The sequence below is a fragment of the Anser brachyrhynchus genome (assembly GCF_964034855.1).
Source record: "Anser brachyrhynchus genome assembly, chromosome: 3".
Taxonomy (NCBI): domain Eukaryota; kingdom Metazoa; phylum Chordata; class Aves; order Anseriformes; family Anatidae; genus Anser; species Anser brachyrhynchus.
Genome location: NC_137696.1, coordinates 118,640,878 through 118,666,958, shown reverse-complemented (window position 1 = coordinate 118,666,958; position 26,081 = coordinate 118,640,878). Strand labels below are relative to the sequence as shown.

Below are 26,081 nucleotides of genomic sequence, written 5' to 3'. Positions count from 1 at the left end.
GTGCTTTTCTTCTGAAACAAATCCCAGGTGAGTGGAGAGCACCAGCTCCTCGCTGTTACCTCCGGTGTGGCACGTGTGGCCGGGGCTGTGTAAGGCTTGAGGTCACTCCATCAGCCTCCAAGCGAGGAAAGAAGAGACTCCTCTCTTTTCCCACGCTTAAATCCATTTCTAAGGCGCTCAATAGGAGGTGAAACGGCTGCTCTCCTTCCCCAGAGTCACAAATGTCAGGCACTTGGCTGCAGATATTGTAATGTCATTAAGCGGTAACTTGTAGGAGAGGGAGCAGTGGACATATGGCAGTGGGTGGCAAAGCTCTGATTGCAGGAAGCGCTTTTTTTAAGAAGGTTGGGGGCGTTTAACCTTACAAGGGAGCCAAGACGAAACGTGGAATCGGGACACGGGAATAATGCGGATAGCGGGTGCATGGGGATGAGCCAGACAACCCCCCGCGGGGAGGTTAATCCCCATCACAGGCTGCTTAGGAAGCAGAAAGAGCTGCTACGGGGCGGTTTAAATAAAGTTGTAAAACACACACAACACGAAAACACAGAAGAGCAAGCAACTTCCCTTGGCGCTGTGGGACATCTGAGAGCTGCTCCCGAGAGAGCAGCCAAATCACGACGAAAGACAAAACACAAACAGTCGTGCCACTAAATTAGGACACGTGGTCTGACGTGCACCAGGATGGCCCAAAGTTTGCTTTAAGATTTGGAAGAGAGCAGGGCTGGACCATTCCTTGGGGCTCTGCAGCACAAATGCCCCCTTTCCCCAGTTTCCTAGAATAAAAGGGGCATTACCTCTGCATTAGCACGGCGAGCTCTTCCTCACACTCACCCACCTTTCTTTAATTAGATAAGTGAGAAAATGTGATACTGTTTCTCTCCTTTATTCCCCCTCCCTCCTCCTTTTTCTGAGCTTGTGGCTTATTTTGAAGGAGAATAATAATTAGAACATGTTGCTTCCTTTCATCAGCTTGAAAGTCAATGTCACATATCAAAACCCATGTCGCTTTTCACTCTTATGGTTCCCCCTGCACAAACAGCAAGAAAAAGCTCTGTGTGTGCGTGTGTGCACACAACCACGTGCAGCCGCGATTCGGGCTCATTGCTGATGGCATTAAGGGTACGCGGTGTTTTTTACCAAGGGATTTGAAGAGTATGTACCATCACACTGTCTCTAGAAGAGAGGAGAGGCTTTTAGAAACCAATGGTTTCTCGCACCAGCTCTTTTAAGCACTATAGTCAAGGGTGAATTTCATTTAGCCTCACTGATTTAAGAACATTCAAGTGATTTAGGCAATCAGCAGCCTTTTTTCTTTTTGGATTCTCCTTCACGATAGCTTCCTAGCTCTGTTAGCTATGATTGTATTAAATATCCTGCTACTATTATCCTTTTCATTTAAGACTAGAATAAGCACTGTAAAGCATTTCAACCTTCTTACCATCTGTTATTTGCTCTCCATTCTCTCTTGTCTTTCCGGTGTTCCTTACACAGCTACGTTGACTCCAGCTACTGATGGTGCTATTTTTCACTAAAACAGCAAAATACCTGTGCAGGGCACTTTGCCAAAGTCTGGAGACCACAGCCTCCACTCCCTGGAGTCGCAGCTCGTGCCTGCAACGCTGAGGACATTTTCTTCTCACTACTGCGCTGCAGGTGCTGGCTGGACGAGCAGAAAGAGTTCTCGGATCTTTGCTGGGAGTCACTTTGAACTAGTCTACAACCTGCATTACACACCGGGGTTAAGCACAGAATATTAATGGCCCTTTCTGTCCCAAAACTGGGAGCCATCAGCTCATAGACACGAGAGACCATGCCTCAGGTGCTATGAAAATAGACACTGTTATGCAAAATATAATAAATAGACTGTCTGAAATGCTAGGGAGGTTTTTTGAGCAGCTTCAGGGCTGGCTTTTCAGCTGATGCAAACCTCAGCATAGCTTCTGTTGGACCAAGGGAGCTGCTCAGGTTTTGCACCAGCAGATCTAGCCTGTAAACTCGTTACTGAGTGGTGATGAAGCCAGTCTCCTCCGTGGTCCTGTGCACAGCTGGGGTGATCCTGTGTGGACGAGGGCTCCACTACCACATGAACAAAGGCTTTTTGGGAAGTCACTGGGGCCTTGGTAGAATGGTGACTTTGGAGAGATGCTCTGTGGCTTCTTCAAGGCACCTACGGCACTGATAACAACTTCAGTGGCTGAACAGAAAGCAGTGCCTTCAGCCAGGCTGCAAGCACAAATGTGTTTCATAAGAAATGGGAAAGAAAAATCTTAGAGGAGATCTTATCTTTCCCTAATTACCTAACCATTTGGGGTGAGATCCAGCTCTAGATTAAACTCCTAAGTAGGTACATACATGCACGCATTTACTTGTCAGCTAGACATGTGTAAACGCACATTATAATTAATAGGGATCTAGCCAACACACTTAACACAGTCCCCAGAGCAATCCAAGCTGACTGAATGCATCGTGCACCAGGGGAAGCAGAGAATATCGATGTCCCCTTCTGGCCTAAACCTGTGAGCTATCAGCACCTGGGAGAGGGATAGCACGCCTCGAACCACGCCTCGGACCATGCCACATTAAGATGCCTGCAAGGAGACGTCAACCCAAAGTGGAGGGTGATTAATTCACCTGTCTGGTGGGAATTTGTGTCCGTTTGCCCTGGGCGCTGTGCTCGGAAGGTCACAGCCACACGACGAGGAAGCCTTGGTGTTATCACTGAGTCAGTGTTGACTGGGACGAATATAGGACCAACACATTTTGCTATAGCTTGGAGTTGACCTTTACAGGTGTTTAGGCTTTCTCTGATAATCTGTTCATTTTCATACGTACAGCTCCTCCCATCTTGGCAGGCAAGCCAGAGCTTGACCAAAATGGATTATAAAACGGTCAAATGCTGTTTTTATTCCTGGCTGGTACTTTGAGTGAGGACATTTACTTCGCTAAACTTTTTGTGACATTTCTTCTCCTACTAATTATATAGGTACTATGAACACTTTCTTGCAAGTGGGCTTTATTCTGCTGTCTTGTAATTCTCAGTTACGAAACCCTCTTCAGTATCACATTAAAAATAATCTTTTTATTTTCCAATCTCTAATCCAGTAAAAGCCTCACAGGTATTCTCCGAAAGGGCTCTCCGTGTGCTCCTGCATAGACTTGGGCTACAAGAGTATACAGTTAGTTTTGAAAGGAAATATGTTTACTGCTACAGAGTCAAATTTCCTGCTCCTTAAGTGTGACACTGGAAAGCTCTCAAGATTTTTAACATTTTTGAAGTAATGCCCAGAGAGGTTAAAATAATGTTTCCCTTATGCCTTATAACTCATCTGTCTCTCCCGCTTACTGTTCTTCCTACAGAGGTCCCTTTGTGCTATCTGCCTAAAGAAACACGCTTCAGCCAGAAATACAAATAAAGAGCTTCAATTAGCCACGATGGAGTTTTGCTCCAATACAGTGTTGTTTCTGCTCTTTATGCATAATCTCGGAGAGCTTTTAAAACACTGGAAAGAAGGAATATATTCAGTCCATCCGAGAGATGGTGAGGAGACTTATGTTGTCCCCCATACAACTGGATTCAGCCTCTGACAGCGGGGACCTCCTTGCGCCGAGAAAGCCATCGGGGACAAACCTGAAGCCGCACCGGCTCCCTGCTGGATGAAACCCCTCCAGGTGTGAAGATATTATCCGAAGGTGCTGTAATTATAAAACGAACAGCATGCCCACCCCGCAGCGGGGTGCCGAGCCTCCGTGCCCCAGCGAGCGCTGGAGCTGCGGCTGCTGAGCCAGAAGATGCTCGAGCGGCTCCAGCCCGACGCTGTGCCAGTTTGCCCTTCCCAGAAATACGCCCTTTTGGGCTGTGTTTTCATGGCCGTGCTGTGCTGATTGGTAATTAGGGTGCTTGCTTTGATGTATCTAAGCCCTGGGGACTACACAGGTGCGCTCTGTTTCCAGTAACCCCTTGCACATTCCTACCTCCAAGGTCACGTCCAAACCCAGCCTAAGCTCTCGGCTGTGCTCGGTATGTATTAATCACCCGTATTGACTTCTTGGAATTGCAGCGTTGCCTTCAGATTAAGCCAAAAAGGCTGGCAGCATGGCAGCTGAGAGCCTCATAATATCATGAGATAAACATGTGGCAAAAAACCTGGTTTGCAGGCGCTGGGCTCACACAGGGACTCGGCAGGGGGACACCACATGTATAAATCCGATGCCTAGCGAGAAGAAAAGAGCAGCCCCTCTGTCTTCCTGAAATCAGGTTTCAACGTGACATCTTTATGGCAGCACAGCTGACTAAACACTGTAATGTCATCAGTGCCGCATAACGGGAACTGCTGTCCTCTTCTCCAAACTGTCTGCAAAGCAGCACACAGCTAGGTATTTCTAGCAGTAATACAATGAGAGTTTTTTCTTTAAATGCACAGGCAGATAAATCATTAATTCACCGCAGTTGGAATTTACCTGATAATAAGGCTTAAAAACCCTCCATTTTTACCATCTCACTGACTGTCATCTGTCAAACAAACACCCTAAATTCCCCCGAAGGTTTCTACAGTGGTCACTGGCATTTGCTGTTCGAACACCTGTATGCACACAGATGCACCACAAAAGCATGCTGCAAACAATTAAATGGCTGACGCTTGTAAGATGCTTCACAAAATCAAATAAACTGCTGATACATACAGCCCTACAACACACAAATTCACGTGCGATAATTCCCTGAAATGCTTCTTGGCTACGGCACAAGATGATTTTGTTTCTGGAGGTTCTTGTGCAGCACTGGGGAACACAACTGGGCACTGGTGAGGAGCTTCTTGTGTAGGTGTCTCTTTGCAAGGCCACTGCTTCAGCAAGAATTGAAACATATTTTGCAAAAATACTGGAGAATAATTCGGAAAAGCCTCAGGAATTAAGAGACAGAGAAGTCTGGGACAGGGGAGCTCCCCAAAACAAGTTAAACTCTTTAGAAATAATTTAATAGGTTTTCATTCAAGGGTAGCCCTTTAAAAAATTAATGGTTTAGTACAGGAGGAATTTAATGAACTGCAAATTACACCCACCCCTTCTTCGTGGGTCTCCTCTGCTTTTTTATGCTGCTTCTTCCTCCAGTGTACTGCGAAGCACATGTTCCTACACTGATTCTGCTCCTGCTGCTCCCTTTTCTTCTCCCTCTCTAAGCCTGTACGGGCTCTGAGTGTGTCTGACTGCCACTAGGAAAAGCTTCATTTAAATCTGAGCTCTTTGAGCAGCCTGTCCCTGTGAAATCACAGTGGTTACCGCTCATCCCTTGCGTTTTTCACTTTCAGAGAAATTGGAGCTTCTTGCACTTTCATTATGGCATCTTTTTGAATTTGTCTGCTCTTCCCACAAATGGATTTCAAAGCATTAGGGTAGTCTAGGCTTTTCAAAGGAGCCTAATTGAACCATAATAGAGTGTTAGTGCCTAATTCACTTAGGCTCCCTTGGAAGCCATGCCATTCATACTTATTCCAGCACTGCTTTCCTGAAGCTTAATGTCCTTAAGTATATTGATTGATCAATTAATTTCCTATTATGATGAATTTCAGTGCTTTGTACGTGCTGGCATCAGGTATCAGCATTTGAACAGATCATTACCTCCCTTTCGCCATACAGCAGAATCAGGATTGTCCTTTTTCCCTGCCTGATTCTTCACAGTCTGGGACCACACTGGTCTTCTGAATAACTTTGGAGACTTTAAAATTTGCATGGTAAATTATGCCACCATCTTAACACCTTAACTGCAGACCAGGGATCATCCATTCGCTCTCTCTCAGTTACCCACCTGCTTCTCCTCTGCAGTTTTTTGCCTCCTAGCTGTCATTCTTTTTAACTGTCAAAATAGAGCTCATTGGCATTTTTAACATTTTTGACATAAATCCTCTTCTTCTCTCCATCGCCTTTCCTTACCCTCGCTGCCACATAGAGTGCTTTCAGGTGGGCTTTGTGTTTGCTCAGACTGATTTGCCTCGTCTCACATTCATCCCAGTGGTCCTCCTGTTGTCACACCTGCCTTGTACCCCTTCCAGGCAACTCCTCTCCTTTGGGCTTCAAACGCTTGCAGACGTTTATCCCTCTTTAGCTGTCATTAGGCCAAGTCATGCATATTCACATCTTTTAATCTTTTTTTCTCACATCAGTTCCTTCAGTCATTTAATCATTTGTGTTGCTCTTCTCTAAATTACCTCCAATTTGTCTACGCATCTCTGGTTCTCAGGCACCATGAAGACGCTGTTTAGACAAATCTGCCTCTGAGGACACAAGTTCACAGAAAGCTTTTTCATGCTTTTATGGCGGAGACATTTCATTTTGCTGCTGGACACTGCGATTTCAAAAAAGGGTTTGCAAGCGGGCACACGATTATATCCATGCAGAGAGCAATGAAAGATGACCGCCCCTCAGCCAAGCCTCTGCTTTGTCACTCAGGGCTGCAGCACCTGCCTCTCAGCTTTTTGAGCTGTTTGTCCTCTCCTCACGTCTTGTCCTTCCTCGGGGGGGGGTAAGGGAAGCTTCGTGCAAGTGGCCACCTTGTTTTGCCTGACTTTCTGTTATTAATAAGCATGTTTTTTATGTTGGAGATAATAGATATAATAATTTTGGACTTGCAGGAGGTGGGAAAGTTTCCAGCGAGCTTTGGTCTGTCGGTGCTGCGGGCAGGCCGCAAATTGCTGCTCATCCAACACTTTCACATCTTCCCCACCCCACGCTTGACGCTGGGCAAAGCAGCAGCTCTGTGCACCTCCACGGGTTGTTAGTGGTGGTGGAAATACATCTCGTTACCTTCCAGATCCTCCCAGCAGCCCGTGCACGAGGCATCGCTTCCCTCCAGCTTACAGCGTGAGCAAGGGGGGAAGAAAGGTGAAACGACCTGCCCGAGGCCACACAGAGAGCAAGGGGATGCATTTAGGTTCAGGCTGCTTGGTGCCTGGCAGGAGCCTTTGGTGGTGTTGGGATGGCTCAAACCGTGCTGGTTTTTGGACAGCAAAGCCTCCATTACACAATACATTTTTTTTTGCATGAGTTTGCTGGAGTCGCAATAAGCTTATCAAGGGGATAACTGGTAGGATAAACCCTACAATCTTGTCCATCAGTCAGGAAGAGGAGTAAATAGAAGAACAGTAAATTCAGCTCTCCCTGACGTGTCAGCCGGCCGCAGGCTTTCCACTCGGTGACAAGCAATCAGGAGGAATTCCTGCAACCAGCGCTCTGTGTCTGCCGGTACAGGAAATTACCCAAGTATTCAAGACCTCACATCACAGGCTGCTGCTTTTGGTGAGACTGATTTGACGTGGCCGCGCTACCAGCAGCGCTGAAGGAGCTCCATAAACGTTACCGTAGGAGCTGGCCGTGCTGCTCCGACAGGCCGGGTACAGCTATTTACCAAACCTTAGCCTAACACATACGTCATTACCTGAACTGCCTCTCCGTCTTATGCAGATGGATCAGGAACCTTTGAAGCACTGTTAACCCTCTTTGTAACCAGTCCTGGGTGCTGTTGCTTTGTAATACCACAGAGCTCTTTTACAAGCACCGTTAAGACTTCATATGAGCACAATTTGCAGCATTAGAAGTCGGCCAGAGTGTAGTTTTTCAACTTGCCTTGCAAAACAAACCCCGATTCCTTCCCTGCCACTGCACTCCAGCCTGATGGTGAAAGATTAACAAAAGCAAAAAGAATTTGATACCCGAAGAAGAGCTTTTAGAAAGGCACAGAAGCAGGAGGAGATGTAACTCAGTGCACCTCCACGAGACCTTTCACTGCTTGTGCCAGAAGCCTGCCTTTGGGAGACTCGCTGAGCTTGGGAGAAGCTGTGAAAGAGGCACTTAAATCACCTACATCAGAGCTATCAGGAAGAAAAACCCCATAATGTGAGGACAGAGCTTGGCCTGTCTTGTAAAGGCAGATGGGGAGATAGGAAGAAGGTGGAAATCCAGGCCCTAAGAGACTTAACAGCCAGCTCGGCCTGTGGGAGGGAGAAATAAAACCAGAGCAGGCACCTAAGGAGTGCAGCAGAACAGGACCGATGTCTTACCCAGATGGGCTTGGGGAGGTTGCAAATCATGGCTAAAAGTCAAAATGTAGAATCACAGAATGGTTTGGGTTGGAAGGGACCTTAAAGCCCACCCAGTTCCAACCCCCTGCCCTGGGCAGGGACACCTCCCACCAGCCCAGGTTGCCCAAAGCCCCATCCAACCCCGTGGCCCTTGCTGCACTCCAACCACAAATTTCCACTCATCATCTCTATCAGAAACAAGATTATTTAGATCTGTCTTTCTTCCCATCCGCCCTCAGAGCTATTTGTTTCTGGGTTCTGAAAATGCAGAAGTTGTTATTGTAAAGATGGTGTTTTTCATGGTAAGTATGAGTTCCTACTTTTAGAAAATAAGTACCTATTTAACTAAGAGCTTTATAATAGATCAAGCAGTGCACAGAGTTAAAAAAAAAACAACAGTGAGAGCTACAGTCTGAAGAAACTAGTTTAGTGGTAAGATTGGACATGAAAATAGTTATCTGCTTGGTATCTTTAATATTAATTTATTCAAGACCCTCATCTCTGGATAAATAAGAATTAAAAATTAAAAGCCCTTGTAAAGTAATGCATGAAACCAAAGCACCACAGAGAAATTCGGAGAAGCAAATAAAACTGCCATCATAAACTACAAAGGCACTGCAGAAAAAGGAGAGGAGGGAAGGCAACTTGGAATTGAAACAAAAAAAGCCGAAAACCAACCCAACCGCAAGGCGAAAGCAAGAGAGGAGGAGATGGCAGCGGTGGCAGCAGCGAGAGGTGGGAAAGAGAAACCACCACTTAAAAAAATAAATTCATAACATCACCGCAGCAGGGCACAGAAGGAAATATTTAAACCATCAATTTTGAAAGCACAACCCCAGACCGCCTGGTGAGTGACACCTTCTGTTTGCACCAGGCAAACAGACTCCTGCCGCAAGGACCTCGTGCTCCAGCCCCTGGGAATAATCCCCGAGTTTGCATTAGGTTCGGAGCTCAGAGCTGCTCGGAGCTGACTGCTGTCATCAAACTTTAAGCAATCTGGGAAATACTCTGTGTTTTTCAAGGCCAGTGAGAGCCAAAAAGAGGTCCATTTCGGTAAATCAATGATATTGTGTAAATGTTTTAGGCAATAACAATGTTGGGTAATATTAAATGTCATCCCTGGCACATGCACGAGGTGGATGGAGACCAGCCGTTCCCCGGCACAGGATCCCCTTGCTGAGCTATGTCACCTGCTACAGAGGGCAAGGAAGGTGTGGAGAAAACCCCTTGCCTGGACTGGCCAGCAGTTCTGGCCTCCAAAAAGAGAGATTTGGAGTTCAGGCCGGCACCCACATAGACCAACTTGCAAGTGCTTCAGGGAATCACCAGGGGAGTCCTCTGGTCCCCAGGGCGATCACCACCATCAAACAGTCCCTGCTTTTAGTACTCGTCTGGAGACAGTGCTGGGTAATGTAATACACTTAATTTCTTGAGGCAAGGGCAGACTGCATAGCAGAGATGGTTGAGGACACGCTAACTAATAAATATATAATACCCAAGGGGCTATCTAAGCAGCCAGTAAAAATACAGAATCCTTTTTTATGTACTGAAGTTACACTCATTCAGTATGTGTCATCAAAAGAAATACTGATTTTTTGATAGATTTTTATTTCCCACTGTTACTAAAATGCATCCTCTTCCTAAAGCAACACCTCACACAACTCTAATCCCTCCTGATTTATCTATGACCAAGCCTGCAGCCAAAAACTTGAAGCCCTAGCTTTGTACCATGAGTGTCACGAATGAGATTTTGACTCTAAATGATCAGATATGAGGATCGGATTGTGAAACTACATACATTTTGTGCATAGCCTGCGTTCCTTTTCTCTTTTGTTATCTGAATTGCCCATCGTATCTCCCACTCATCCTCACATTCACAGAGATGGTTTCTATTTTAAAGAAGCATTTACGGGAATGGAGCAGAGTGAGGCTGCTGAGATTATTTTTTACCTGAGCTCTGATTGCAGCGTCCTTCTTAATCCACTTTATCACTGTTTCATACACCAGCTCCTCTGCTTTGGTGTTCAAGCTGTCATTGGACATGTAGGAAATGAAGTCATCTTTTGAGATATTAAGGATCTCTTCTTGGTTTGCCACCTCTGGGAAAATCTGCAGGGCGTACGCTTTGGCCATGTTGTATAGTTCAGTGCACTGCATGGCTTCAGCCATGGCTAATATTCCTAAACAGTTGCTAGCAGTCAGCTGTTTCTCTAAAAGGAGCAAATAAAAGGCAAGTGAGAATTATTAAATGTAAGATTCACATTTTTTACTGAGATCATGAAAAAAATAAATGCCACGGACAAACCTCCAAAACTAATTAATTTCAGGGACTTAATTAGAAGCAGCACCCTGGATACTTTAGGACTGGGGCTTAACATGCAAAATCAAAGTCTGTCTAACAACTGAGCTGGGGGTGGGGAGAGAAATATGCTTTCTGAGTTTGCTTTTCATGTAAACCTTCATAACACACAGGGGAAACCTACTGACATAATACTGTCTTGGGCTTCCCAAGGGACGGGAATCCAGCCAAGAGACTCCTGCTATTTCTACCGCCTACAAGGTTGCTTTAAGAAACAGCAAAGATGTAAACGCCAGTGCAGACACTTAAGAATAAATGCAAACAGCACTGAGGACATTTGCGAGGATGCTGCAGTCGCTTTATGATAATTTTTGCCCTGTTCAGCTACTAAGCTACTTCAAATAAAAAAAAATCCCCCCCCTCACTTTTTTTTTCAAAGGAACTTTGTTGCTGCTGAATGTGATGACATCCCTTATGCAAAACACAGATTATACTAACGCCTTCTGTTAAATGTTGTGTAGTGGGTTTCAAAGAAAATCAGGCACAGAGGAGACAGCATTATCTCCTACCCAGCAAACAGAAGTAACAGCACAGTGTGTAGCTTTGCGTTAAAGTGTGCTATACCATACGTTTGACTGTACTTTTTTCCTTTTCAGCTTCTCCGAGGAAAAAAAACCACACCAGTTTCAGAAATTCATAAGAGGAACTCCGTTTTTTTTCAGCTTTTGTTAACCAAGCTGCTACCAATAGGCAGAATATATTCTTTAAGATATAGGACCAAGAAGAAAAAAAAAAAGAAGGGGAAACAGACTTCAATAGATCACAAAAGCATCAGTACCAGTGGCAGGCTTCTGTGCTGTCAGAAGAAAATTATATCACATTTGGGCAGTGTCACATCCTAGTGCACTATTTCAGAGCACTGGACGGGAATGTTAGATAGCCCCAAACCTCTTCAAGCAAAACTCCTATCAGATTGACTCTGCTGAAAATGCTTAGTGATTTGTCCCTATACTCAGCTTCTGCCTTCATCAGATTTAAAACCTGCACACTCTCTATACATGGCTTTTATTAAAATGGAATTATGACCTAATATTTTTTTTTTCAACCTGGCATGACTTTAGGACATCCCTTTGTGTGTATGTGTATGTGTATTTTTTCTTTCTTTCTTTTTTTTTTTTTTAAATCTAATTCTTTTTATTTTCTTCTACATATTCACCCATCTTGAAACTAGGCTATCTCACTTTGCATCAGTTGATTGTACTGACTCCAAGGAGCCCATTTCCTCAAGCAGGCTGGAGCAGCGGCACTGTTTTCTGTCAGTAGATTTTGTCACTCAAAGGCTGCCTAGAGACAGGCTGCAAGCTGATAGCTGAAGCAAAAAGCTCCCAAAATTTCTGCTTTTCCAAAAAAGAAACAAAAAATCTCTTTCAGGGTCTTTGGTTCTGTCTGTTGGCACGGTTTCATGTACACATATGGCTGTGGGTAAAATAATCACCTAGCAGAGCTCAAAACCCCTGTCATTGCTTGGCAAACTCCCACGTCAAAGACAAATCTGACACTGCCCCACCTTATCCCCGTGAGGGTTATAATACAGGAAATAATCAAGTTTGACTCATCATGCAGCCATTTTCTATCACACAATGGAAAATGCCTACAAGACCTTTCCTTCGAGGGACTGGCTCTGCCTCAAACGGGACAGATTTTCATACCTTCCCCAGCTGAGCCTGTGGCATAGGGCAGAAAAAGCACTGGTCATGGTTGATTTATTCTGGTTTTCTTCCGGTCTGGGCATGTTTTCCTAACTCTAACATTGTCGTGTTACTGACATGACAGTTGTAGGCAGTGCCATGTTGTTCGGGCAGTTCCACGGAGGGAAACACACCCTCCAATTTCAATCTACGGCCAAGGCTGATCTCTCTTGACTCCAGCTGGTCCAACCAAGTAATCACAATGGTATCCCTTTAGGCTCAGAAATAAACAATTCCAAAAGGCAATTCGTATGATAATATTTTGGATCTCCACTTCAGGACTAGCAGAATCATGCCCTGTTACTCTTCACTGACCACACAGGGAGTCTAAACGACTGCTTAGGTACGAACTTCCACGATATGGTATAGCCCATCCCAAGCGACTGCTTGCAGTCCAGGGGCACATCCATCCAATGCAAACATGACAAAGACAGCTAAGGACCAGTTCTGGTCCATCTGCCCCTGAGCCATTCTCCTTTGGATCCTGATGTGGTTACAACAATCACTGGTTTTGTCACAGTGACACTTGACTTGGAACAATACATTTTTGTGGAGTTTCACCTTGAATTCATTCAGAACATGACTTCTGACTCAACGTCCAAGGACAGTTTGTAACAGACATGGCTATACGGACTTGAAGGATATCAGATGTAATCTAGTAGGTTTTCACTGGTTGGAGATGGTGTTGGGTATCCTATTTGTTTCTATCTATGTCGTAATATTGCAGATCAGCAGCCATTACTTTCCACTTGTGATTTTTTTTTACATGTGATTTTGGAATCCTGTACAGAGTCAGCATGAGAAAATCAGACAGGCAGAATGCTAAGGCTGCACTTCTTGGGGATGAAGGGAAGAGCTGAGATACAGTCAGAAGTAGATTGTATGTCAGACTGCAGTAACAATAGAATGGAGGTACAGTGGTTGACACAAGACCTCTCCTTGCTTAGAGATGGTTTCCAGATGATGACTCTGATGTCTTTAAAGTTAGCATAAAACCTGTATTTCCCCATCATACTCTCTGTACATTCTGATGTGGATCTTATTCCTCAGTTATTCCGACTACTGTCAAAAGCATGTGAACTCAAGTGATAGCTGGAAGACTTCTGGACGCATTCACTGTCCTAAAGATTTCAGTTCCCCAGTGAGAAGGTTCCTCATTTCTCCTATCTGGTATCTCCAGAAATGGTCGAGTCTTCAGTTTCTCCAGCATTGGGCAATGTGGTTCTCCAGCTGGCTCAAAATTCCCTACCATGAATGAACGAAAATCACCTATAATGCCTTCTTGAATTCATACGAGCCATAAAGACCGATTCTTCCATTGGGTGCTGATGACCTTTCATGTAGGTCTCATTGGGTTTTGACACTCTTTCATGTAGGTCTCACCACTGGTCTTTTGTTAAGTTTTTCTTATTGCTCCCACTCATACTCTTTGTAAACTTTGTGCCCTTCTCCCAGGAGACTATAAAAAGAAGTCAGAGCTCCTGTTCTTTCCTGTTCTCCATGAATCTACCAGGTTCCACCAATTTTTTCCTGCTGATGGAAGCATACATTTAGTTTTTCAGCAGCAGGCTGAAGCCCAAGCTCTCAGTGTGTTCACTCCTGTGAGGGGGGTCCCTGAATCCCAGACCCAAACTGTGGTACTGAGGATTCTCCTGAAATCTGATTTGAGCCACGACTGTGATGGTAACATAATTTCTTTGTAAAACAAATATGAAAACTGAAAAAAAAAGAAAAGAAAAAGCCCTCAAGTCTTAAGCCATATGGCTGGAGGAAATACCTATGATGTCCCGACCGGTTTGCAAACATTTGCCCAGCTATCATATGGCGCCTGCATGAACTTGTCATCATAAGCTAACACAAAACTGTTGTCATTTCTCATGGCCTAGACAAAAGCAGAGGAGACAGCATGTGAGGGAGAGAGAGAGAACGTGGCTATAATTAGCCCAGTGAAGTCAGTTGAGAGATCTCTCGTTGAAATGGAACAATTTTCCTGACACATTTGCAGCAGGTTCCCACCAGAAAGTGCAAATAGATGCTGGGTGCCTCTGGCCAGGGCAATGCTGCTGGAGGGGCCCAGGACCGAGCTGTAGAGCATCACCCAGCTATAGGACCCTGGTGCAGCTTCACAGCCTAAAAAGGATGACCCGAATTCCACCTGAGATGGTGCTATGCTGTGCACAACAGACCTATTAATTCATTTTTTTCACGTCTTTGGGCCTCTTTGGACTTCTCTCCACTACTCTCACAATTTGGACATGGCCTTACATAGGAGAGGATCACTGTTTTTAATGGTGAATCCTCCACAAGCCTTGGAAAATACATATTTGCATCGTACTTTTGTTTTGTTGGGAGTAGAAGTGGCTGGGATGAAAAGAAAAAAACAGCCACAGTGAAAAAAAAATGCCTTTCCCTGAATTTTTTACATGGCAAGTGCTCTACTATCTCTGCAGAGCAATTCAGTCACAGCTATAAATAAAAATAAGCAATTACACTCCATGAATTTTCCAAATGAGAATACAAAATTCCAGCGACTCCCCATATATCACTGAACTTACAACCAACTCTACTATTTCACACCATAACATGGTTCACTGAATTCAAATATTAAATATCGGAAAAGAGAAATCTTGCATTGATTTAGTGAAATAAATGTATTTTGTTTCTGTGGCTGAAGCTTTAGAGATAGTGCAACTTAAACACATCTCCTCTTCCCAGGAAGGCCACGAGATCTAATCACTTATACAAGGTGGCAAAGGGAAGCTGGGGGAAAGCAATGCTACTGCCAGAGCCATTACTCAAGCTGCACAACCAACACAGTGGGACTGGAAAGTTGGTTTTCATTTCGCAATTACCCACGCATTTGAGAACAGACTTTTAAATGTGACATTAAAAAAAATGTGAAGAAGAAGGGAATAGAATAGCACAGATTCTTTACTGAATGCCTGCAGTTGTACCAGCCTAGTCACACCACTAATCTTGCCAGCAGGCCAGCTTAGGAGTGAGAATTAACACAGCAGTCAACTGGACTTGTTTGAGGATTTTTATTTTTTTTTAACTTTACTACCACATTTTCTAAACTCTCTTCTTTCACACTCTGCAATCCTAGATGTTCATTTTAAATGAAAACAGCCCAAGAAGACAGTATAGTTCATGTGGGTTGAAGATATGTTTGGGGTCCAGAGAGAATGACATCTCCTGTACCAGGCTAGGAGTTATGGGATCCTCAGTAGAAATCAGATGCCAAAAAGAAAAAAATTTGGACTTGGAACTTGGGCATGGGAAGTATGTCAGAGAAGATCAAGCTCATACTTCTTGTATTAATAAGTCTGCATTAATTTAGAAATTATCACTGTCTCATTAACTGAAATTATATCCATGTGGCATGCGATACAAGCAGGCATTTGAACCGACATGTTTGAGCTGAGCTCCAGCTCTGGTTTCTGTTCTGCAATGACAGAAATGGGGCTGGTGGGTTCCAGTACAAACCTGTAAAGCTCAGTTAACTGACTGGGTAACCCTGCATGGTTTTGAAATAGTCTGTGCTGGAAGATACAAGGAAATGCAAGGAGCAGGATGACATGGTGCTCTGGACTAGAAGAACGGGCTTCTCACATGGCCATGGGAGGATGGGCAGAGGGACTGCCATGAGGTTGCCCTGTACACCTTCACTGGGGCAAACACTCCCCATGCAACCCAAGTAAATATATATTATATATCTATATATTTAAATTACATTTAAACTTGAGTTTCCCAATTATCTTTTAAGAGTTAAAAGAAAGCCTTACAAACCTTAAAGCAAGATCTTAAAACCTCACTAGATGGAACAATTCTTACCTAGAAACGAAACGCAGACTTTACAGAAAGTATGAAACTGGAACTTGCTGGCAGCTTCCAGAAGGGTTTTTGCATTGGCTGAATCTATGATCAAAGAACCTGTATAAACAAACTCCAGGAGTAATTCCAGGACATCCGCAGTGAGGTTGGACATGGCCAGTTCCAGCTTCTCCCCGCTTCTGCTACTGTCTCGTGGTGACCTGGTAACAGCAGACAATGAAATTACGGACATTACGCCATCCCCATTTTGTTGGCATTTAGATTAGTGAGGGCTAGAAAATTGCTTTGCACCTCATTATATTTCTCCTTTTTTTTTTTTTTTGTTTATGGAACTGAAGAATATGAATTTTAAAATAACTGAACTTAAAAACTTTAACTGGATCTGAAAGAGAAGAGTCTTAAAGCAAGTCTTACAAAAAATCTGTTTATTGCTACTCTGCATTTTCATGCAAAAACAGTTGCAAAAGAAAAGGAAAGGAAAGAAAGAAAAAGAAAAATGAATGAGCCAACATTAATGAAAATGTGGAACAGGATTAGCTTTCAAAGGGAAACAATACATTTTAACATCTTGGTTACCATCTCATCTTCTGTGCATAATGTAAGTGGTAAGGAAAAAACCCTGTCCAATTTCAAGAGAAAAGGTCATCCAGTTTTTCAGGAATCCAGTACTCAAATAATTTTAAATGTCATGTGCATTTAAGGGTACATTTAAAGACCTTTTCATCAAAAATAACAATAATTAATATTAATTTCTACTTAGCTTGAACTTCTCAGTGTGTTATATTGAAATATATACGATAGATATGATAGATATGATATGCATTAACAGACGGTCATATAAATATATATATATATACACATATGATTATTCTAAAAATCTATTGTTCCCTTTAGGCACTAAAAAAAGGAAGCCCTTCATGGCAATTGCTTTGAAAACTGAATACAAGACAAGATAGACAGACAAAATGGTTAGAGCAAAATAGGGAGAGGGGGGAAAACAATAACCAGCTCTGCCACAGGAAGCCAGCAGCCATCCTCTAGGAGTTTCATGACTGTGGCCTACGGTTTTTCCTGCATGAAGTGCTGAACAATTTGGGGAATCAAAGTATCTCCTGCATTTGAAGTGTGGATTAGTGCTTGTGAAATTATTGGACAAAAAGAAAATTATACTGAATTAAAGTAAGGGCCCCGTTCTTAATGCATGGTTGGCTGATGTGTCTGCAACACTAAAGACAGGTTACACCTGAAAGACAAAAGTGATAATAAATTTTGTAACATCAAGGAGGGGAGGGGAAATCTGTTGGAGTAAGAAAATAAATGCTTTTAATGGTTAGGACCATCCAGCACCTTCTCAAAGAAACATGAACTTCTCCTAGTCACTGGACAGTCAACGTCTGCTCGCTCCAATTCTGCTAGAGTACTTGCAAAAGCCATTGCACGATTGACACAAAACCAGCACACGATTCTGCATGACTTACATGGACTGGCCAAAGCATCACTATTCACAGGCAATGCCAGCTTTAAGCACGAGCAAGAGCACTACCAACCTCTTGGATTCACAAAGCTGCCTAGAAAGGTGATGGTCAGACCTCTACTACCACGATGGAGCAAAAGTAAACAACGTACTAGCTTCAATTTTATTTCCTCATAATAAACGATGAACTGGCCACCCCTCTTCCCCCCAGTCCATCCTACAACCCGTAAAATTGTTTTGGGAAATGCTTAAAACTTTTGGTGGATGCTTTGTCTCTGGTCTGCCATTGACTAGTGCTGTTCAAGTCAAGCATACTACTTTGGTTAATATGAATCAGGATCAAAGCTTTAAAAAGATTTCATTTTTCTATCGAAAGGATGTATATGATGTTCACTGACCACAATGGGGGAGCAGCTAGCAGTCCTTCATTTCGTGTGATTCTCTAAGGTAGTGAACAACGATTACTCCCATTCACAAAAGAAAACTGAGTCAAAAGAAAGAAAATCACTTGCCTATGATCACAGACAAAGTCAGTGGCAAAGCAAGTAACCCAAACTTTTAATTCTAAAGATTGGGCTGTTTCTTTGCATGGGAATACAGGTGGGTTAGGTCCTATTCCACAACCAGATGGGTAAGAATACATATGGACTTTGGTACTTATGGCATTCCTACAGGCAGAGATGTGTGTGCTACTCTGAGTCCTTACGCTTTATCGCAGCACAATATTTGATCTGAACTCTTGCATACGGATTCAGTTTTGCACTCAGGTGCAAAAACAGAAGAGTCACCATTTCGTGCATCCTCGAGAGGATGTCACAAGATATTTTTTCTTTCTCCTGCTCACATACCAATAATTTCCCTGTATCTGATTTATCTCCAGTTGTGCACACATCCGCTGCTGCACCTTGGGCTATCAAAATGCCTCCTGGTACCAATGTAATTCTTGCTGAACTGTTTCCAGAAGTGCTTAGTACCTGACAGCAAATTCGCATTCAGGTGGGCTCGTTAATAAGCACGTTGCTTAGAATTTAAGTGAGATTTGGAGGTACCCAGCAAGCAACAGAATCAGGCTCTTTGCACTGCAGGGAGCCCCACTGTAAGCAATTATTTATTTAGTACCACTAATTGCACTACGCTGGTGATGGCTGTGGGAATGACTGCATGTGACCCGGTGACAGCTGCCTTGGGAACCACACGCTCTCTCCCAGAGCAGAGATGAGGGGGCACAAAGGAAGAGATGACGTGACACCCATGCCAGCGTAGACATGTACGGATGTTAGCAACAACTGCAAGCTGCTATTTTTCAGAATAATTAAGTAATAATCTCTTTTACTTTGTAATACGCCAAGCAATAAACTGCTGCTGCGATTGATTAAATGCCAAAGAAAAGCTAAGGTGTTTAATCAATCACTAAAGCCACTTACAGCAAGTATAATACAAAGCTACAGAGATTATTGATATTACACAATGAGCCAGAAATGGGAAAGAAAACTATCCCTATTCCTTCCTCTGTGATGGCTCGCATGTGCTGTGCTGTTTTGTTCATGCTGCCTGAGCAGCGAGCACTTCAGCGGCACGGCCCACAGTCAGCACGACCAAACGCCCAGCACGGCTGAGACTCCCCGAGAGGAGGCTGAGACCCCCCAGGAGGTGGCTGAGACCCCCTAAGAGGTGGTTGAGACCCCCCGAGAGGTGGCTGAGACCCCCTGGTCTGCCTGAGGGGCTCTGGCTCGTGTGGAGTGGCCCAAGATGAAGAATGGGCGGGGAGCTGTGGAAGTAGGCCCTGATGGATCGAAAATGAGTTTTTGAAGGAACAGAAGAAAATTGTGTGTGGAAACAGGCTGATGTGACTGAATTGGGGAATAGAGATTCCAGAAATTGATCTTCTTAACTGATTTCAGTGAATCGGGTTGTGGAATCCCCTTCCAAGCCTGACTAGAACTCAGGCAGCTTTCTCCATTCCTAGTTTTCGTACGTATTAGAATATCAATATGCTCTGTGCAGTGTTATACTTCATAGATTTGGGACACAGCCTTCTGTCAGTTACTGTGGAGGAACTGCACAGAATGACTAAAGCTGCATTACAAGATCAGAATTTAGCCTTGGAACTGCAAACACATTTGGTTGGGGAAAATAGGTAGGAAAGCACACAGCTGTGCCCCAGACATCTGATCCTGTCTTGCATCAGGAGGAGTTTTGTCAGTGGCATTAGTAGATAAAAAACAATCAAAAAAGTCCCTCTTAGAAATGCCAGCCCTGAAAACCTCACTGACTTCTTAAGAACTGTGAAAAACTGTTGCTCTACCTGGTAGAGCTGCATTCCTGCTCCTGTACCCCTGAACAAACGTGGGGTGTTTTCAGGCTGGAAAGCCTCTCTGCTTAGTGCTTCCACCTCCCCTGAAGCCAGGCAATGTACACTTATCGTCCGTGGACATCTCTGAGTGTGGCACACGCTGCTATTTGTCCTGCGAACTCTGAAGTTTAAAGAGAATGATGTCATTTTATTGGCCTTGTAATCATTGCTCATATTATAAAGGTCACACATTTCACATTGTGGCAGAAAATCAATGACTCTCCCAACAGCCTCTGGGGGAAAAAGTTTTGCTTCTGAAGAATAATATATAATAAACAATTTTAGTCCTTACTTTATCATTGCTGTAATCTTTGAGAATGGCTACAGTAAAAATCTGGCAAAGGCTGATATATAAACTCATTAAAATTAGGAAGTGATTTAGAACAGGACTTTTAAAAGATTAATCTTGGGCTAAACAGCAAAGAGGTTTGTTTGGGTCTACACTTAAACAAGCTACAAGGGCTCTTTAACAGCTTAATTTTACGGTAGCTGTTGGGGAATTCTTTCAGATTTACAAATCATGTCTTTCCCCAGCAAGGTGACAGATCTGAGCAATGTGCATGCAGAACTGAACCACCAGATAAGCAGGAAGCACATATACGCTCTCAATGGAAAGGGTTGGGGGGGTTACGGAAAAATATTTCATATTGTCTGGAATAATTAGGTCCAAACAAAATAAAGCCAAGGCCTTTGAACATGCTCCAGCTACCTATCCTTCAATTTAATTCCTTAAACTAAAGACAGATACAGGGAGGGTTTTAAAGTAAAAGGTGGCTCAATTACATTCAAAAAACCAAAACAAAATTGGTGTCCCTTTCTTCTAATTCATGTATACCAAAAAGCTAAAATGTTTAAATACCGATAGCAACAAAAATAACCCTACAACCTCATCTCCAAGATCAGGAGTGCACCTATCCGACCACAAAAAAAGTAGATAACTTTACATTTTTGGCATTCATTTGTCTTTCAAAACCATTCCACACATGTAAGATGCATAAACTAGAATTAGCACTACCGTTTTCATGCTTAATAGAAATGCAACTGAGTTTTCTGCACCTTGAGTTATAAATATACGTATATCTATGCATTTTCACTGCATTATTCGTATCAACATATTCACTTAAAAGAACTTCCGTGTGATTCCACTCAAAACATTTAGCAGTGAGATGCTCTGAGCTGCAAAGCTGAATTTAGAGCCTAGCTAAAGTAGCTGTGTAAGTGAAACACTGCTAGTGCATCAATTTGTCAACTTATGGACAACGCTACCGCCTCTAATTCCGGCTTCCCTCATGGTTTGGACATGCTGCCTTTAACCGGCTTGCAACATTATTTTGACTGACTAATGGTTTGGCTACAGCCTCACTCAATTTCAGATCAAATGCGAAAAGCTACCTTTACCCGGTACAGATGCCAGCCAACTCTCTGTTTACAAGCTACAGTCACAACGTCAAAACAAATTCTGGATGTTCAAAATGGAGCCATCTGCACAGAATAAACATGAAAAATGTGAAATGTTTTATGTAAATGTACATTACTGACTAGGAACAGTTGGTTCAACTTCCTCCCAGACTGCCTGGTGGGGAACAGGAGGACTGACAGAGTTTGTGACACCTATTTACATCTGAAGCCATATGACTCGCTGTGCTGTAGTCTCAAAGGTATGATGAAGATGGGTACTGAAAGAAATGATTATCTTGTAAAATAAAGGCACTCTCAGGATTACCATTTGTGTGCTTTCCCCAGGCACCAAAGCTAAGACCGTGTGGCACAGGGGACTTTGTGATTGTCTTTTGCTTTCTCCCCATCCAAGGTCCACCACTTCAGCTTGCAGAGAGCCTGCCACCATTACCTGCGTCTTCCTAAAGAGACAATGGCAAAGAGCTAGCTCCATAATACAGCCTCGATTTTGTTTGTTTTGCACTTTAGCAAACAGGCCTCAGAATTTGTTTATAAGAAACGGGAAATCAGACTAATCCTCGAATTTTAATTAAAGAAAAAATGATATCTCTGTCTATCTACTGCTAAGGATCCTATACAGCTCAGGAATCTGAATATCCTCTCCAAAAAGTACACACTGGAGCTAACAGGACTCTGCAGGGCTGCCAGCACACTTGCTCCATTCTGGAGCAAGGCATCTGAGGCACATATTTTGGGGCCAGCCTCTCCCTGCGTGGACCAAAGCAATGCCCCAGCCTGGCCTTGGCACCTTGCACTCTCCCAGGATCTGCCCCCTCAGCTCGACACCCTGGTCTTGTTGGCTTGCTTTCATAATTAGGAACATGAACGTTTACCATACGTTAATCGTGTACCCATTCCACTGGAGCAAAATACTTGCTACCAAGATAGATAGGATAAAACAAAACCCAACAAATTAAATTACTTTGTTCCCTGGACGGTGTTTTGGTCTACAGAAAAGAGGAAATATAAGAGTTTTATGTAAGATGAAACACTTAAATGAAGGGAAACTTCTTCTTTTTATCTCTGTCAAATTATTTTGATTACTGAAAAAGGACTCCAGACTGGGACAGGCAGCTTCTCATGAGGCTTAACAGCCTGTTAGCTATGTGCTCATTAAAAACTTCTGTTCAAGTCTATACAATTTAGGCTGAATATCTTGTTTACTGTGGAATGTAACTCTTCAAGCATTGAAATTCCAGGCAATGAGAGTGCAGTGTTGCTGCATCTTAACTGTCCACTATTTGACTTTTCATCATCATCAAAGTTATTAAATGGTTCAAAACCCACATGTCTATTTATCTTGGGAGAAACAACCAAAAAACTTAGTCATATTCTAGCCAACCTTCAGCTATGAACAGAACAGACATGGCACCCTACATGTGAGGTAATATTTCATACCAAAAAGCTTGATTTATGGTAATTACAGGGTCATGAGATATGAAAGCGTAGATGAACAAACAGACCAACATGCATCTCCACAACACGCACCCCAAGATGCATGTGCACAGAGTGGTAACAGGTTATTTACTGAGTTGTTCAAGTTTATGCAGCTGCAAGGTAATCCATCATGTAAATGATGACAGGAAGGGACATTTATAGAGCAACATCATTGCAATATGTATGTCATAAGGCACTGAATGTTCTATTAAACAGGATTTTTAAAAAAAAATAAATTACACCCTAGCATTGCTTCTCCTTTGGAATTATTTTATCAGCTCAGAATGTATTAACTTGCAAATCTCTGCCTTCGTTATACCATCTTGTAGATAAATATTATCTTTGAGCCTCAGCCACTATCCATCCGTCTCATGAGAGAAGAAAACATATACTGTAATGGTGCTATTGTATGATTACGATAAAGAACTAGTAAAATCACAAGATTAAATAAATTACATTATTTAAACACAGGCTTGCAAATTTGTCATGAAAATTTACCTGACCAACAAATCCATTTGCTCACTTTTTACCACGATGTTGATACAAATAATGTTCCTTGTTCCAGGCAAACAAAATTTGGCAAGACTGGTTTAACGTGTTAGGGTCAAACGTTGTCTGTTTGCACCTGCTCTATCAGGAGAAAATCAGGGAAATGAAGGGCTGTGGGCTTGGGCATGCACCAGAGTTCCTGCTAATTCACCATCACAGAAATGATCATTACAAAACCAAGACGACCAATGGGATTATCCGCAAATGCTTTTGTTCACAAACAACGTGGCCGGAATAAAACAAAACAAACAAAAGCGCCACGTCTCGTATGTAACCTTAATGCTTTTCAAAGAGGGAACAGAGTCTAATTGCTGGGTAAAGACTGTTTCTAAAGGAGCGGGATCAGTGGCAGCCTGTACGGCTATAGTGTCGGAGATCCCAGTCTGAGGCACAAATCTGCCTCCCTGCTGAGATTTAAGAAAGAAGATGACGAGTCTCAAGACCCTGGCTAAAACGACTTACAAGTGAACGAACAAGTGAATAGCAAATGCCCTTGGAAGAACAGCATTCACGACCTAGACTTCTGCTAGGGGCTGACAATAAACAGGCTCTCACAAGGTACCGGTGGAGAAGGAAAAAACTGGGCCAATTTATTAAGAGCGCAGGCTCTAACTTGCTTGTAACTATTTCTGGCTGCCTAATTCAGCAATATGTGGCAAAACAGCTCGAGGCTTGTTAAAGGTAAATAAAAGATGCAAACTGGTTTTGGTGGATCATATGGGAATGAAAATTTAAAGTAAAATGGCAATAAACATTTATTCTCATCAAATTCAAAGCTCACTCCCTTAACCAACTCATACCTGATTTGTTTTAATGATATTTATTACATTTTCAAGAACCAGCTTAACAGAGAGCTGGCATTATGCAGCTAATAAATCTGTTTCTTAGGAATGTAGTGAAATTTATACAAGTAATTATCTAGGTAAGTCTATCCAAGGTTCTTTCTCATCACTGCAATGTCTGGAGGGAAAACAATAATAAAATAATAATAACCACAATTATTATTTATTACTACTACTACAATTATGGTAGTGCCCAAAGATCCCAATCTGCGTTTCAGTAATTAGAATTAATGTTGTCAGGCACCGGTTCTTTCTCACTCAGCTATGGGGTGTTGCTAGCGCTCGTTTATGGTACATGTAGAACCAGACTGTGCTTGGGACATCAAGAGACGATAATCTATCACATCACATCACCTACAGCCACGGGATATGCAGAAAAGGACAGGCCACTCTTCTTGGTGACGGCGCTGGCACCAACCCCCACAACTGCTCAGAGCACCGGAGTCACCAGAGCTTAGTGCTGCACAAGCAAAAAGACAGGATCCTAGCCTGATATGATCATAACCTGGCCATATTAATTCAAATTCATTATCCCAATCCAGCAGTGGCTAATCCTCGATGATTTAAATAAAAGGAAATGAACTGCTGATCCCCGGAGCTACCTGCTAGCACGCTCGAGTCCGAGATTTGATTACTCTCATTTTAAGGCAAGACTTGCTTTTGGAAAGGGCCCAAAATGACAGCTTTCAAGAACACAGCTCCAGTCTCTACGCCTTGGAAGTTTTTTTTCCTCGTCTTTGATCTATTTAGCTTTAACGGGACCTCGTGAGATAACTGATCCCTTTCACCCCTATATTTTGACACAATCGAGCCCAGTCGGTGCTGTGCGATGTAAGGAAACACAGGCGGGTCACACGCAGCAGCATCGTACTTGTGGCTGTATGACAGCTGCGCGGCATGCACATAGGTCTGGCCAGAGCAAGAGAAGTGATTAGCCTGTCATTCCTTGGATAAGATTCGTGGGTTTTGTAGTTGTGTCTAGAAATCAGGTGAGTGAGAAGCCCAAACTACGGTAAATAGAGATGCTGTCAATGAGGGAGAGGGGCGAGAGGTGAAGTGATCCTGCATGGTGCCTCGGCAAGCTGCAGCCATTACAAGGCAGAACCTTCAGCTCTGTACCTCCAGGCTTGAAAAGGAGCCCTTCTGCCCTCCTTCCCGGGGTTTCTCTCCAGAACAGGGCCCATTGATCTGACCCTCTTTGCAGAGCCAAAGTCCAGCCCCTGCCACTCGCCCTCCTAATCCACGGCCACGCTGCAAAGAGCCGGGCTGCGACGCCTGCTGTGGTTCCTTAGCCTGGCAGGCCGGCAGCACCGCTGAATGTTTGTAAGCTGCAGCTCATTTAGGTAGAAGCCCATACATTTTTGCTTGATGAAAACATGTTTTCCGAGGCCCGGCAGCTGCAAAATTTGAAACCCAGCAGGCAGCTCTGACACGCGGGTGTGAGTGTGGCTGCTCGACAAGGCAGAGCGAGCGAAGCGTGCTCACAGAAAGGGGGACATGAAATGCAGAAAGCTGTTTCCCTTTGCCAGGATTTTGTGCCCAACACACAGTAATTATCAGTTCCTCGATTAAGAGAAAATGTTGTCCATAGTATAATTTACACCTGCACCCTGGCAGTAAAAGGGTGAAGAATATTTCATGCTCCCGTGCAACCTCCCGTTCTCCTAGGCTCCTTTAAATGGTTTAGCAGAAACCACTGGCACTGTCTACATATGATATACCTCTCCTGGCATCTGACTCAAACATTGTATTTTTAACTCCCCATTTCTCTGTTTTCAAAGAAATGTTATCATTTGTTTCCACATTCGTTCTGTTCTACAATGGAGCTGGAGCACGCAGATGTAGAAATGCTTCCTACTCTTCTCCCAGAGTTTAAAGCTAGCTTCTTAATAGGCAGGAAAAACACGAAGGGGTCACTAAGAGTAGATTTTTCTTTCATCTGCTATTTCTCATTTTGGGCTTTTTACAACGTAAACACAAACCAGACAGTCTGTTTTCCAGACACCTAAATGCTT

At 43.4% G+C, this 26,081-nt stretch overlaps 1 protein-coding gene across 7 annotated transcripts in view; it reads right to left on the bottom strand.

The window, feature by feature from the left end:
• KLHL29 (kelch like family member 29) overlaps positions 1 to 26,081 on the bottom strand; it is a 399,077-nt gene that overhangs the window by 46,022 nt on the left and 326,974 nt on the right. For all 7 annotated transcript variants that reach the window (XM_080588569.1, XM_080588571.1, XM_080588568.1 and 4 more), the window contains 2 exons: positions 15,954 to 16,153; positions 10,023 to 10,282 (listed from right to left, as the gene is read on the bottom strand). In XM_080588569.1, the coding sequence (XP_080444695.1) occupies positions 10,023 to 10,282; positions 15,954 to 16,153 (460 nt within the window). The remainder of the gene's footprint in view (positions 1 to 10,022; positions 10,283 to 15,953; positions 16,154 to 26,081) is intronic.